Source organism: Ambystoma mexicanum, chromosome 13, assembly GCF_040938575.1.
Source record: "Ambystoma mexicanum isolate Mex_15411 chromosome 13, UKY_AmexF1_1, whole genome shotgun sequence".
Classification (NCBI taxonomy): domain Eukaryota; kingdom Metazoa; phylum Chordata; class Amphibia; order Caudata; family Ambystomatidae; genus Ambystoma; species Ambystoma mexicanum.
In genome coordinates this window covers 63,237,395-63,253,133 of record NC_090938.1, presented here as the reverse complement: position 1 = coordinate 63,253,133, position 15,739 = coordinate 63,237,395, and the positions used below count along the sequence as shown (strand labels likewise).

The window sequence follows — 15,739 nt, the reverse complement described above, 5'->3', positions numbered from 1 at the left end:
GCTGACATCTTGGCAGGCGACATCCTTCCATGTAGCATTCTTCCATGGCACATCCTTCCACACCTTCAGGGCAAGGGTACATTCTGCATGGCTGTCTGAGTGCATACCGTCTCTCATATACTTGATGTGGTATAGGAATGATGCAGTTCCCATTTATTGCTCTTCTCTGACTGTTCCAGTATGATGGTCCTGAGGGGGCAGGAACTGGCAGGATAGCATCTACCTGCTCCTCTACAGGTTTTGGTATGAAATAACCAGGATTCACTACATATTAACCAGAGTAGCGGGTCTCTTTGTGTGTGTGTGTGTGTGTGCCTATTCATTTATGTTTTAATGCTTGTGTACTGCACCAAAATCACCTCTGTATTAGTTTCAAAGTGTGGATACTTGTCCTTTTCAAATTGTGTCCCCACCTGGTGAAACTAGACCTTCGTCTGCTGGGCTGGGGAGAGAATAGGAGCAAGAGCGAAGTAAGAAAAAGCAAGGAAGGAGTTTGCAGTCACAGGGCGGGTGTCTGGTACACATAAGGACCATCTTATAGAGAGATAACATTCAGAAAAGTATATGTTGGGTTAATGTACGCATCAGGATTCAAAGACCCTTTTTTGGAAAAATTACAATTTAGAGATCGAGAACAGTTGGGGGTGTGGGAGGCTTGAGAGTGTGCTTGTACGGCCCTAGTATATATATAGGTTTTAAACCTCTACAGTGCTGACTTGTGGCATTTTTCTGATCAGAATTTCACTACAAAATGAATTAAATATGTTCTCTTAGATTAAAATAACGAATCGACCTGAGTAGCCGTAGACATTCCATTAGTGGTAAAGGATGATTCTGCTCGACCACATTGCTGCGTACCGATACTATTAAATTAAATGACCTTTGCTTGGCCAAATAGTTGTCGATTGTGTTTCCATTTGAGAAGATTATTAAGAGTTCATATATTTTTTTTTGTTGTAACTAATGTATTGATTGTTTTGAGTTAGGAATACTTTGATCGTTTCAGATCGGCCTACATCCGTGATCAACATCTTCTCGTAAGGCCAAGTCTTGTCTCCTCCTCTTGGGGTGAAGTGCAATACAGAGGTCACAACTGGGCCAATTGGAGAAGGTTAAGCAAATTACTTGGGGATGCTTGCTAGATTAATTAAAAAGCCATCATCCATTGTCATCGTCCAGTTAGTTACGTGCATTCCTTCTATAACATGTCGAATTGTGGCATGCAGGTTTGATTACTTGTCCTCAGAATGAGTGTAACATGCTTTTCATCAGTGGCCAGCATTTACTGAGAATTGTCCCTGTGGATTAGAGTATTATTCACTTAGCGGGCTCTTAAGTGGACGATTGTGATGTAGGGAAGGGCAATGGAATTAAGACCTGCGCTGTTATCCACATTTTTCGTGGTCATCTGTTGTGTTGGGCATTCGGTTAAGAGGGACGTTGCCCGTGGATGGAAATCACTTTAGTTATTACTGGTCAAGTCAAAGCCAAGTTATCTTTCTTGATCTGGTGGAAGTCTTTGCCCACTTCTCCAATGTCCCACTACTCCAAAAAGAAGATCAAGTCTGATTTCTGCCCGTCTACAGGTGTGCGCCCTTCTGGTCTTATTGCATTTCAACAAAAATAACCATTTCATAATAATGATCAGCGTTATATACTCACTCTGCTCTTTATCCTGTGGTGTCTCTGTGCTAGTGCGTCTGCGAATGAGGGCCTCTGGCTTGTAGGATCTTTGCCTAATCTGATTTGGTTGGTCAAGTCTATGCCTGTGAGGTTCTCTGCCTGATCATCTTTACCTTGCCCAGAACATACTGCGTGGTTCTTTGCCTGATTGAATTTACCTGGGCAACACCATGCCATGTGGTTCTATCCCTAATCTTCTGTACCTGGCCAAATGCAGACCTGCGAAGCTATTTGCCTGAGGTGGCACCTGTCTTGGAGGGTCAATGCTTCTGATGTGCCTAGATGTGTCATTTGCAGGGTTGTCGCACCTCAAATCAAATCCAAGATAGCGCCAACCAATACCCCCGTCGGACGTCGATCTTCAGGGGTGGACTGGGAGCCAAAGTTTGGAAATAAAGGCCTGTGATGTGGAGGGCCATTGCGACATCTCCAGAGTTCCATGTAGCCCCGTTCACCCCTATCTCTCTATGTGTTGGCGTGCACTCTTTTCAGTGATGGGTGTTCAGTGCTCCGCCTTCCCAGGGGCGGGCGATTATCTTGATAAACTGTTTCAAAAAAATTGAACTATAAGCACAAGTTTAACTGCATGAATTTCTTCATTTATTGATTGTTGCAACAACAACAAAAATGACAGTTTCACTTACAGCACAATCCCCTTTCACCATCTTCCATTTCAGCTTAATCTTCTCGTTAGCGATGTTCCGGACCTTTCCGCTGGCGTCACCTGCGCCATTGGAAACCTGACTGAGGTGGAGGGGCAGGTGTCCGGCAATCTGATTGTCTGTGTTTCTCCAGCTGCAAAAGATGTGCCGACGATCCCCATGGACCAGGGTAAGTCCTGAAGATCATACTCACTGATGTCACGGGACCCTTAACTGCCAGGTTATCATGCAAGTCTATGCAAAAAGGACGAGCATACCGTCCTTGGCACTTATGAGGGCCTCCAAATATCCAGACCCAGTCTTTTCTTAGCATTCGTTGGTGGTCAGAATCAGCCTCTGGATTTCTCGTTTACGTACGAATTCCTCTGGAAAGGTTTGCATACCGAGGCTCACCACACTTTTTGGAGGACCGCTCCATTAACCCCCACCATTGACGATATTGCCATGCGCTGATGGGATTTGTAGTGTAAAACATCTGGAGGGTGGAAGGTTGCAGACTGGGCATCTAGAATTTTCCCTAATCCGTGATATGTTGACTAGGATGAGCACAACAAGGCTTGTGTGTGTGTGATTTCACTGCCTGCTAACAGTGACATGTTTAAAATACTAGAAACAAACGTTTCTGTGAATCGACCGATACGGTACAGGACCAGCAATGGTCATGCTGCAAACCGAATTGCAACTTTCGGTACCAAAAAAACACGACAATACACCTAATGGTTTGGTTTGATTACAACTATTCTGCATCAAGACAAGTTCCTTGTGCGATGGATTCTCTTCCTGTAAGATTTTAGTAAGGGGGGTGCACAATACTTAGCTGTATTTTCTTTTTTTCACAGATTGGCTGGGGGTGGAGCTCCAGCTGAAGTCCAAAGAGACAGGGAAAACCTTTGTCGGCACCGAATTCAAGTTCTACAACTGCAGTGCGCATCAGTTGTGAGTCCTCCCACTTGTTTCTTTGTTGCTTGTTCTTTGAACCCAGATCAGTTGCTTGTCAGGAGTCGCAGCAAGCTTTTTATATACATACTAGTGTACAGGCCGTGTACACGGGCCAAAGTGCAGGTTTACGTTAACACAGTAGGACCACTATATATCGTAAGTCAACAGCTGCCTCTAGCGGTGACAATAGGCAAAGCGATGCAAATTGGCACTGTCTCTATATATCCTAAGAAAATAGCTCCCTCTAGCGGTGACAGCAGGCAAAGCTATGCGAATTGGCATTGTCTCTATATATCCTTAGGCAGCAGCTCTCTCTAGCGGTGGCAATAGGCGAGGCTATGCAAATTGGCATTGTCTCAATGTATCCTAAGGCAACAGCTCCCTCTAGAGATGACAACAGGCAAAGCTACGGCATTGGACAAACATACATCTGGACTTTTATTATATTGTTAGATGGTGCGTTTGGACAGGTGTGTTTCCAGTGGGATGCAATGGCTTTATCCATTCGCCATGGTTGCCTCAATTATTTGCAAAATGTTTGCTGAAATCACTTCGGCTGGCCTATGGTTGGCTCCGCCCACTGTCAACGAGGTCTCACCACCTGGTAGGATTCTGTGGCTGTGGCGCATGCCCAGGCTTGGCACTACCACTGGTGCACAATGCCTTGATGTGGGCAGACTTGCATGCAGAATAGAGGACCGGAGTGTGTTCAGGTGTGAAATTGATGAATGCATTGTTCAACAATCGTGCAATCTCTATGCGGAAATTATAAATAAACAATCGTGCAAACAGTTTGAAAACATGTTGGATTAAGGGACTTCAAGATAGCAATCCTAGTGACTTTGAATTGTCCCTTTGTTTTGATCTGCATTTCACTTATTAGAATTCATATAATGAGCGTCCAACACATCCAACGCATTGGCTAGGCCGCAGGATTTTGCAGTAAGTATGGCCGTGTGTGTCCTAGAGGGCGCGTCCAACATGCAACACCTCGCACGAGAGGGGCTTATGTCAGCTAAGCCATGATTTAAAAGAGCCCCTTCGTGTTTACGTTGTGCTGCGTTCAGTGTGTATGCCTGGCCCATAGACACACTGATTCTGAACCCAAATAGTTTACTCTAGACTGTACATACAAAACTGCACATGACTGGCTCTTGTCCTCCGGGTGGGGGGATGCGGGCGGGGAGGGGGGCTTATTCGTGTGAGGAAATAAAGCTGTTGAAAAGAGACAGTCCTCGACAGCTGCCAACACTCTCTCCTCCTGAGCAGTGTTGGGTGTGAATACCCCGTGTCCCGGGCCCATTGGATAGCCCCCCCCACATGTTCTCCATCTCTTGTCCTTAATCACACTTGAGTCAGGAGATGCGCCGAGGGGGGTTTCGGGCAGCAAGCCAAGAGGTGTGAAGAAGGTGGCCAGAGTTGATGTGTTGGGGGTGGGCTCAAAAGTACATGTTCAGATTCTCCCAATGTCTTTATTATTTTTAGTGGAAGGTTTTTTAAGAGTCAGCTTGGCCCCGGGGACACTGGGGCGCTTTACAATTAAATTGCATCCTTCGGAGGTGCAGGTGCAGAACATTTTTACATAATGAGTGCTTTAAATTTAAATTACAATGCTGGGGGCACAGAGTGAGAACTTTTGAAGCCTGACTTTGACAAGTAAATTTAATTTTGGAAATTCCGTCTGCAGGTGGCCAGCCATCATTCGTGCCCTAGCGTAAACTGGCAAGTGCCCACGTGCCACGGGCGCCATCTTCCATCGGCACTCACATTTTAGGCAACACCGCTTCTCATGCTGGGAATTGTGGGCTCGTGCATACCCGAAATTACAAGATTCAAGGGTCCGGAGATTGCCATCCGTCTGATTTAGATTAGTTGTATTTAACCAAAAAATATGCAACCTAGTTCAAAACACTGGAGCTCCCCTCCCACCCCTCGCCCCACTCGGCCAGGGCAATGGCTACGAGTCACTGTCTCCCCCGACCTAGAACCACAATGATATGTGTCTGCAGCCTATGGGTGAGTGGCTCCAGGGCAGGGCTTGAAGTGTAATGCAAGACACACGTGGTCTTCTGGGTAATTGTATTGCTCTTGGATCCTCGAGATATACAGATATATATATATATATATAGTCAGTGAAAAAACGTGTTAAAGGGACGTTGGGGTTAGAAGTAACACCGAAAACCCCCAGAAATTTGCCAGTTAGGGTAAGCTTAGCAATTATAACTCGTGAAAATGATTCACGATGTTACATCACTGTATATAAGTTATTAATCATTCCTCTTTTAACATATATGAAAGAACAATAAACCTCCTTTAACAAGCATATTTTTTGCAACGCATACTGATGTGTGTCGTTTTCAGCAGTGCATGCTGGGGAGGCAAGTCATGGTTGAATTGCCTACGACATGATGTTCGACCATAAGCCCACCGCACCAAACCACCCCCGGTATCCACTGCACCTACCTTGCATCCTAGTTCACTGTCCACTATACCCTCATAATGTGACCAATGGCTGGTGCTCATGGCTTCCAGCCATGGCCAGTCTCCACAGTCCATGGGGCATGGCCTTCGGCCATGCAACATTCCCGAATTGGCAAATGAGAGTAGACATTTGTCCTTGCCGAGGGCTAGGCCCACTGTCCATGGAAGCTCCCCCTACTCATCTCAGCACCCTCTGCCGCCCCTCCCACTCTACCTGTGATTGGTGCTTGCTCTATGTCCAGCACTCCATTGCGTCCCAGCGGAGTGTGTGCTTTATAAATCACACACATGCATGCACGCATACATGCTTTACAGGGACTAGAAAGCGATGGCAAGAGAATGACAGGGCGAACTGGCCAATAGGGGCAGAGAGCCGTCGACAGATAGAACTTTTGGTCTACACGTACTAGCGGACATTAAGCAGAGAGTGGGTGGAGGGCACGAGTTGGACAGTGGGGACCAACAGTAGCTAGCTCCCAAGAGCCAAATCCACCCCATGTTTTCAGGATAGCCACACCGACTAGATTAACGTACATTAGAGTAAAGTGAATACAGATGAACGAGTCTGCGGTTAAGCCTGAAAAAACGTTACTTCCAGAAAATATAAATGTGATGTCTACCTGGTAGGAAACATATATGAAAGTTGATGAATCTTCATTTGAAAAGTTAGTCAAAAGATGACAAGGGGTTTTATGGATAAAGCCAAGAGACGTGCTTTGCCCTCCTTTCTATTATGGCGGCCTGAGTGAAGGCTTCTCATTTTTAGTTTTGGCTATTAGGTGGTGCTTGAAGGGGATTGCCAGTTTTCCTCGGCTGCAGGCCACTTGCATTGAAAATTATTTGACCAAACAGGTTTTACGGCATTTTACAGCAAATATGCGTATGGGATGTGGATTTAGGTATTTAGAAAGGTGGGGCGTGATGGGGTGAGTGTGAGGTCTCCACCAAATCTTTTGGCGGTAAAATGTTTCTGTGAAATGTAATTTGATGAAATCTCTGTAAGGAAATGGCATGGAACCGTGCTGAAGTGCCCCCTATAAGCCAAAATATTGAATTGGACTGCAGCTTCGCCAGACTTGGGATTGTAGGAGGGGCACACAGCTGGAATCTGGCATGCTCTGTTCTAGGTAAAATGCAGCAGTGTCCACGTTTGTATATAGCGCTTAATGCTGGTGTTGAGCTGTTTCTATGCCCTCCTAATCTGGGCAGAGGCGAGGTAAAAGAATGAGATGATTGGAGTGTTTGCTGGTATGCCCAGGACCACACCTTCTATCAGGTGATGGAGCCAGGACTGGATTGTGTTTCTTTCTATGGTCGTGCCCTGTGCATAGTGGAACCCTTGCGATTTTGACCTCCTGACGCCCATGAGTATTTTTCCACTGACCCTCCCATTTTCTCCCCCTCTCTCTACAGGTGCCTCTCCTGTGTCAACAGCGCCTTTCACTGTCACTGGTGCAAGTACCGCAACCTCTGCACCCACGACCCCAGCACCTGCTCGTTCCAGGAGGGGCGAGTCAATGTGTCTGAGGTAAAGGGATGCTGAGGTGGGAAGTCTTGCTCAAGTGCTGGGTGGGGAGACGTTCTGCAAACATTCAACTCATGCATAGTTAAAGAGATGAAAGGATGCACGAGAATGGGGGCTCCCAGTTTGGTTGAGGGGGGGGGGGGGGCAACAGCAGAACGTGTGGCCGCAGGGCACAGGCTACACGGCGTATAGTTGTGTCGGGGGGTTGAAGGCCTGATTGTAGGGATTACATCTAGTTGAGGCTCCCTTTAGCTGGAGCTCTGTAAATTGTCATGTGTGCTTATGCACTGTGTGCCTGGTGGGGTCCAAACCTTTTCTCCTATGTTGCTCTGCCCCGGTGGTTGTTGTTGTGGGTGAGTGATGTGGTTGTGTTGTGACAGTGTCCGCCAAGGGAACAGATGCAGGCGCACATCTGTAGCCAGTTGCTTAAATATGTGGGATTTGGGGTTTTGAAATGAACTAAGATGTAATGACTATGGAATGTTTGTTTGTAAAATGTTTAAATTACATGTAAATCTTTGAGGAGGTTGAGACAGGCTATCATGGTGAAGCTGCCTTCGAACCAGCCAATGAGATGGCTCTATCCCAGGACATGGAGGTCTGCGGTGTGCAGTCAGACCTCATTGAAGTTTTTAACTGTATGTGCTGACGGGAAGCAATGAACGAGGTACTTTGGTCATGATGGCTCTCAATGAGTAAGATTCTGCTGAAGTCTATGGACGTGTTTGGCCCTAGCTGGCCTTTAGTACGACACTATAGTGGCTTCCAATGAACGAGACTTCATTGCTGTATAGGGCCCTTTAGGTCTGCTTGTCACTTTGGACTGAAGGCCTAAGCCTGAGTTTATTAAGGGTGGGAAAGCTCATAGTTGAGGACCCGTTGTGTTTGAAAGGCACGTAGGACTGGTGGTCACCTTTTCGTGTCGGTCTTCGTTTCTGCCAACGCATGAGGATCCCTTGATGGCAAAAGTGAAACACTGTGAAAGTCCCAGGTTATTTGGGAGGGGGCAGAAAGTGATTGGGAGCTCATTCAAGTCTATAGTTACTCAAGAGCGGTGGCAGATTCAGTGAAAAGCCATTCCTCCTTGAGGTTACAAATGATCAAGACTCCATTGAAGTATGAGGTGCTTGAGGCTGTGCACTGGCATACATATGACTCCATTTAGGTCTATGAAACCTAGCTGCTTGCACATAGGTATGAGTGATGCACATTGGTCCCAGAGGATAGCAATGAATGAGTCTCCTTTCAAGTCTAAAACAGTGTTAGCAGATTGAGGGAAATTACCTTGTGGTCGGTGTGTTTTTTGAGAATGTCCTCTAACTGAGGTCAATGACTGACAAATGTTAGGTTGATTCTAGTAAAAAATATGATCATATTCTGGGTGTAGCATTCAGAAAAATTCATTCCCATTGCGTTTGTAGCGTTCAGAAAAATTCAATCCTGTTTTCATTTCATAACTTGTTTGTAAACTATTGTGCCTTGAGAAAGCCCAGGTGCAGTAGAAACACAAGCATGTGCCTCCAATTGGAGAATGTTGGCAACAATATAAACTCACGGTACATTCACGGTTAATGGCGGCTTTATTTATATAGAAATAGAGCACATGCACACAATACACGCCTACGCACCCCACATATTGTTACCCTAGGCTGACTGACCAGTGAATATCAGTCTGGGTTTGGTGTCTGCAGCCAGACATCACTAGTTACATATTAGATACGCTGAATACATGAGGTAGGCGCATTACACAATAATCACTCATTTCATTTCCATGTGTAGCGTTCACAAAACATCTGATCCTGTTCCGTATGTAGCATTCCGAAAAATGCAATCCTCTTCCGTCTCTAGCATTCGGAAAATTAAATCGTCTTCCAAATGTAGTATTCAGAAAAATTCAATGTTGTACTGTAGGTATCATTGGGAAAATGTAAATCCTGTTCTGTGGGTATCATTAAGAAAAATGTGATCCTGTTAACCATGTAGTGTTCAGAAAATGGAGTCTTCTTCCGTGTGTAGCATTCAGAAAAATGCAATACGCTTCTGTATGTAGCATTGAGAAAATTCAATCCTCTTCCGTATGTAGCATTCAGATAATTCAATCCTCTTCCATATATAGCATTCAGATAATTCAATCCTCTTCCGTATGTAGCATTCAGATAATTCAATCCTCTTCCGTATGTGGCATTCAGATAATTCAATCCTCTTCCGTATGTAGTATTCAGATAATTCAATCCTCTTCCGTATGTAGCATTCAGATAATTCAATCCTCTTCCGTATGTAGCATTCAGATAATTCAATCCTCTTCCGTATGTAGCATTCAGATAATTCAATCCTCTTCCGTATGTAGTATTCAGATAATTCAATCCTCTTCCGTATGTAGCATTCAGATAATTCAATCCTCTTCCCTATATAGCATTCAGATAATTCAATCCTCTTCCGTATGTAGCATTCAGATAATTCAATCCTCTTCCGTATGTAGCATTCAGATAATTCAATCCTCTTCCGTATGTAGCATTCAGATAATTCAATCCTCTTCCGTATGTAGCATTCAGATAATTCAATCCTCTTCCGTATGTAGCATTCAGATAATTCAATCCTCTTCCGTATGTAGCATTCAGATAATTCAATCCTCTTCCGTATGTAGTATTCAGATAATTCAATCCTCTTCCGTATGTAGCATTCAGATAATTCAATCCTCTTCCGTATATAACATTCAGATAATTCAATCCTCTTCCGTATATAGCATTCAGATAATTCAATCCTCTTCTGTATGTAGCATTCAGATAATTCAATCCTCTTCCGTATGTAGCATTCAGATAGTTCAATCCTCTTCCATATATAGCATTCAGATAATTCAATCCTCCTCCGTATGTAGCGTTCAGATAATTCAATCCTCTTCCATATATAGCATTCAGATAAATTCAATCCCGTTCTGTAGGTATCATAAAGAAAAATGTGATCCTGTTCCGTATGTATTGTTGAGAAAATTCAATCCTCTTCCATATGTAGAATTCAAAAAATACAATCCTCTTCCGTATGTAACATTCAGAAAAATTCCACCCTCTTCCGTTTCTAGCATCCTGAAAATTCAATCGGCTTCCATATGTTGTATTCGGAAAAATGTTGTATTGTAGGTATCATTGGGAAAAGTTCAATCCCCTTCTGTAGGTATCATTAAGAAACATGTGATCCCGTTCTGTATGTAGTGTTCCTCTTCCATTTATAGCATTCAGAAAAATTCAATCCTCTTCCATGTGTAGCATTCAGCAAATTCAATCCTCTTCCGTGTGTAGCATTCAGCAAATTCAATCCTCTTCCATGTGTAGCATTCAGCAAATTCAATCCTCTTCCGTGTGTAGCATTCAGCAAATTCAATCGTCTTAAATGCAATCCTGCTCCGTAGGTATCATTAGGAAAAATGGGATCCAGTCCCGTACATAGCATGCAATAAAAGACTATCTAACACTGTGGATAAAACTAAAAATACTGGACAAATTGAGAAAATAATGGTATGGAGGCCACCTAGTCAATGGTTTTCTGTCCGAACCTTTTGCCTCAAACTCTTGAAGCGCCCCCTGTGGAGAGAGAAGCTTGAAGTGTCCAATGCTGTGTTCTTAGCAGGGGCGAGGAATAGGGAGATTGGGAAAGTTCCCGAAAGATTACTGCCTCCTACAGGTGGGACAGTGTCAGTCACGTGTCAGTGGGCCTTTAAATATGACTTGCTCCATCATAACTAGTGCCTCGAGGCCACCAAAATGGAAGTTGCGCTGTGTAAGAGCCACTCACATGGCAGCGATATCTGACTGACTGTGCCTGAGGCCTATAGGCCTTCGGTGGCACTAGCCTATTGGCGAAAGCTTCCATTCTCGTCACAGGCCAGTCTTTACCATTCATTGACACGTGGCTCAGGGTAACATTTTTGCCACTGGTGACTTTGAGGAACTTAGACTAACAGGTTTAGGGGGGCTTGGAAGGCAGCCGACAATCTCAAGCAAGTCTCCCTGAATTTGAGAAAGTCTCCCGCTGTTGAACTTGGAAACTGCATTCAGTAATGAACACGATATGCAAATTAGACATTAACCCTGCACTCCGGAGCCCTGCTTTCTATTCTGGTACGAGCTGCAGAAGGCCGGTGATGGACTGGACTGGAATCAGCTGACGGTCCCTTGTGCAATCAGAGAGGAAAACCTCTTTCAAATGGAAAAACTTCCAGGGAGGCCGAGTGCTGGCAAAGGCCCAGAGCCCTGTCACTGCTAGACACAGAACAGAATAGGAGCTGAGCTCTAAAACCCCAACCCCCTCTGGCCGCTCATTTGAATAGAAGTCATGGCTGGAGGCTGACACGAAGACATGTTACATTGGCCCCGGGTGGGAGGAAGGGCCGGAGACTGTGGATTTAAAGGCAGACCCTGCATCCTGGACCATGGGCCAGGGGGGAGATGGGGGGGGGGCTTTCCTGTCGAGGTGCATAGTGGAAACTCATACGGCTCTGTAGAAGGAAGCGGGGCCTGCTGCAGACAGATGCCAAGGCATCGAGCAGGGGAGTATCCAGCATTGCAAGAGTGGGGGCACGAGCCACAAAAAAAGTCTTGCTCCTTTCCCCCCCTAATGCACCTTGGAAAATGAATGCTAAACTGACACACGTTTGATCCTGTACCCCATATGATGACTTGACTCTGTACCCTCTCCCTGCAACATTCGGTGAAGGGTGGGACATGGATCTGTGCGCTCCTGCTCCACATCTGGCTCTGCTCCTTAATGGGCCTGCAGTGCAGTCAGCGGTCTGGAGTGGGACAGGGAGCTGTGTGCTCCTGCTCTGCATCTCGCTCTGCTCCTTATTGGGCCTGCAGTGCAGTTAGCGGCCTGGAGTCGGACAGGGAACTGTGTGCTCCTGCTCTGCATCTGGCTCTGCCCCTTATTGGATGTGTAGTGCAGTCAGTGGCCTGGAGTCGGACAGGGAGCTGCGTGCTCCTGCTCTGCATCTGGCTCTGCTCCTTATTGGACCTGCAGTGCAGTCAGTGGCCTGGAGTGGGACAGGGAGCTGTGTGCTCCTGCTCTGCATCTGGATCTGCCCCTTATTGGTTCTGTAATGCAGTCAGTGGCCTGGAGTGGGACAGGGAGCTGTGTGCTCCTGCTCTGCATCTGGCTCTGCTCCTTATTGGGCCTGTAGTGCAGTCAACGGCCTGGAGTGGGACACAGAGCATGCTCCTGCTATGCCCCCTATTGTGCATGGAGGGTGCAGAGTGGGAGCATACGGCCACACTGCTGTCTGCGTCCTGCTCCAGACCGCTGTTCTATGGGCAGCCAGGCCAAGCAGGAGCACACAGCAACACTGCTTTCCCGGACAGGATGCCCACAATAAATGTCATGCCACAGTAAGAAAGGGCTAGATTGGCTTCACCACAATGCCAGACTAGGCAGGTAATAACACATAGAATACATTCAAACCTCTCAATTCGCATATGGAGTGCACCAACAGAAGTGACAACACAGAAAAGGACATTGCAAGGAGCATCACCGGTCTTTGATACTTGGAGGCACCCTGGAAGTGACTTTAGAATGCGTTGCATAAATAAGCCAAGTGGCAAATAACTGTGAGGTGCAAAATACCTAAATTGCACTGTTATTATATATGGAGCAAATCTGTAGTCATTAGACTTTTTTTTATAATAGCATGATATATTAACATTAGCTATGAAGTGAATCACTGACGGCATTGTAAATAAGATACAGTGCAATTGAATGATTTGCCCAGGATCACACAATTTCGTTAAATGGTGAAACTGCAACAATTTAAGAAACTGAACACATCTTCGCAGTTTTAGTTGATATAGATATTTATTATGGGTTTGCTTTGCTTTTCATGTCCTTAAATAATACTTTATTAACAGCAATGCCTTGGAAGCAAACCACATTACATAATAAACTACCCTTTTATAATAAATTAACTTTACAATATATACCTTGTCATAGAAATATGTTGAGCAATAAGAGGATGGCTTTAGTTTTATTCTCCCCATCCTGCATGCAAAGTCACAACAGCATCATGCAGGTTAATGTGAGCCCTAGTTGTTATTTCATGAAGCATGCAGCATTATGCACCATAAACACTTCTGATCACCCCCATTCACGTTGCTTAAGGGACAAAGAGCTCAGCTAATAGCCCCCCTCCCTCTCATCAGTGCCTAATGGCTCCCATTGTAAGGCTCTGTTGACACAGAGCAACGTGTCAGTTCCCTGGGAGAGATGCTCTGCTGCCTGGAGCTCGAACTGTCACAGGAATGGGAAAGGTGTCCTGCTGTTAGGACACTGATGGTGCTGAGAAGGAACTCCGTGCTCCTGCTGGCACCCGAATTGTTCCGGTCTGGCTCCATATACCACAGGCATCCAACAATGCCCAACAAACACAGAGGGGTTCAGGGAGACTGGGTGGATGCAGGGTAAACCTGGGTGATGTGGGGAGAGAAAAGAGGGGCCAGGCACAGCTAGAGAGGTCTTTTGGAACTAAGGGTAGTGGGGTGCAGCTAGATCTGGGAGAACGGCTGGGGTGTAAGCAAACCCGGCGGATGCCAGGAGAGCTATGGTTTCCATGGAGACCTGGGGAAATGTGAAGATCTTAAAGGATGCAGGAGAGGGCAGGGATGCTTGGAGAGGGATGCTGGGCTGCACAGAAACCCGGAGATCTAGGTAGATGCAGGGAATCTTGGAGAAGCTGGGGGGTTTAGGTGGGCGCCAGGGGAGGGCCCCCGAGGCACGTGCTGAGCTATGCATAAATGACTTTCCGCACAGGAGTCGTGCAGATTGCTCGGTAAGTGCAGGGAGCGATGGGGAGGTACAGGAACCGCTTGAGGCGTGCGATGATAACTAGAGATGTTCAACAAAATGTAACGAGGTGAAGGTACGTCTGAGAGCCCGAGGCACTCGTAGACGCCATGTTAAAAGTAGCAGTCTCCCTGCCACTAGGCTTGTATGAAAAGTGGTGTACTGTGCCCCCCTGCCGGGGGTCCATGACTGGGGAGAGGGTCAGGGGTAACAGACAAGAGAAAGAGAGTACCCAATAAAGCAGGACAGTTTAAGACCTACCAATAAGTTAAGGAGGAGAGTGAACGGCGAAAAATAAGTAGCCACGTAGCCGGTAAGATAGCTCGGCTGGTTGAGCACTCACTACTGTGATCTGTGTGTGATCTGCAGGTCCGAATCCCGGCAAGGCCAGCTCAGCCTTTCATCTTTCCGAGGTTGATAAACGAGTACCAACTTCGGCTGGGATGATGAAGTATGTAAATATGTTCTATGTACAGCGCTTCGCCGCAAGCGCTATATAAATAAACCAATCATCATCGTACAGCATCTGCATAAAGGAGAGCCTGCATAAAGGCAGTTCTATAATACAAACTCTTACCCACTGTAAAGTGTGGCTGGGTGATGGATTAGAAATGTGCTCAAGCAAACCCTTGAAGCGTGGAGGCTTATGTGGTCTGAGGCGGCATTTAATATCTTCAAGAAAACAAAGCGCAGCCTGGCAATGCCAGGACTGCCAACCCCAAGGCCCGAGAGCAGTGCCTGTTAACAGAAACATGGCGAAGGCTGGTAGCGGGAGACCCACATTAGAGGAAGCTGGGCCAGGTTGGGCACCCCATTAGCTTGAAATGTTTTGTGCCAGCAAACTGTGTTGGTCCAGAGGTTGGTGCCTATGCGATGCATTAATGTCCACAGAGAGTACTTAAAAAAAGGTGCATGGTTGTGTGGTCCTAGATGGTGCACAGGGAGGCAGATTGATCACACACCCCAATGTAGATAATGTTGTGCCATCTGTTGGTGAACCTCCCCATCGCACTGACCTGTAGGGCAATGGGGAGTTTTCTAGCGAGGCCAATGCTGTTGAAAGACAGGTAGGGGCTGGGAAGAGTTGGTCTTATACAGCCTGTTACTGGCTGATATTATATGGCATGATATGATATGGCATTTATAATGCGCCTATACACACGTGTTTCAAGGCCTGATGGAGAGCAGAAGATGGCGCAAACCTTTTGGCTATTAGTAGAGACGCTACTGGAAACCCTACTAAATTCACCCCCCCCTCGCTGGAGTAAGTGAGGGCTGGCCTAAAATGAGGGGCTTCTAAACCATCCTACCAGTGGTGCGATTGGGCGTGGTTCCCGCTGAGGGACAGGGCATCCCTGGGCATCCCTTCCATAGGGAAAACCTTTAACATGCAATGCAGGCAAGGAGGACATATCAGGGGCAACAGGGCGATGCTCTGCACCATGGCTTCGATCCCAGGCCAAGTGCTTAGAAGCTGGATGTGCATGAAGCGCTATGAAAATCACCACTAATATAACATAAGCAGTAAAACAGCTGCTTATAGTTACTATAATGAAGAAACAATTATGCTGAACTTGGAAAAACACAAGCACGTTGGAGCAAGAATTAAAGTGAGAAATTGTATTGA

The 15,739-nt window shown here is 46.1% G+C and overlaps 1 protein-coding gene across 1 annotated transcript in view; it reads left to right on the top strand.

Moving 5' to 3' along the window:
* Positions 1 to 15,739, top strand: part of PLXNA2 (plexin A2) — a 568,789-nt gene that overhangs the window by 383,647 nt on the left and 169,403 nt on the right. Inside the window, exons 7-9 of the mRNA XM_069633272.1 lie at positions 2,361 to 2,514; positions 3,185 to 3,281; positions 7,179 to 7,293. Of these exons, the coding sequence (XP_069489373.1) occupies positions 2,361 to 2,514; positions 3,185 to 3,281; positions 7,179 to 7,293 (366 nt within the window). The remainder of the gene's footprint in view (positions 1 to 2,360; positions 2,515 to 3,184; positions 3,282 to 7,178; positions 7,294 to 15,739) is intronic.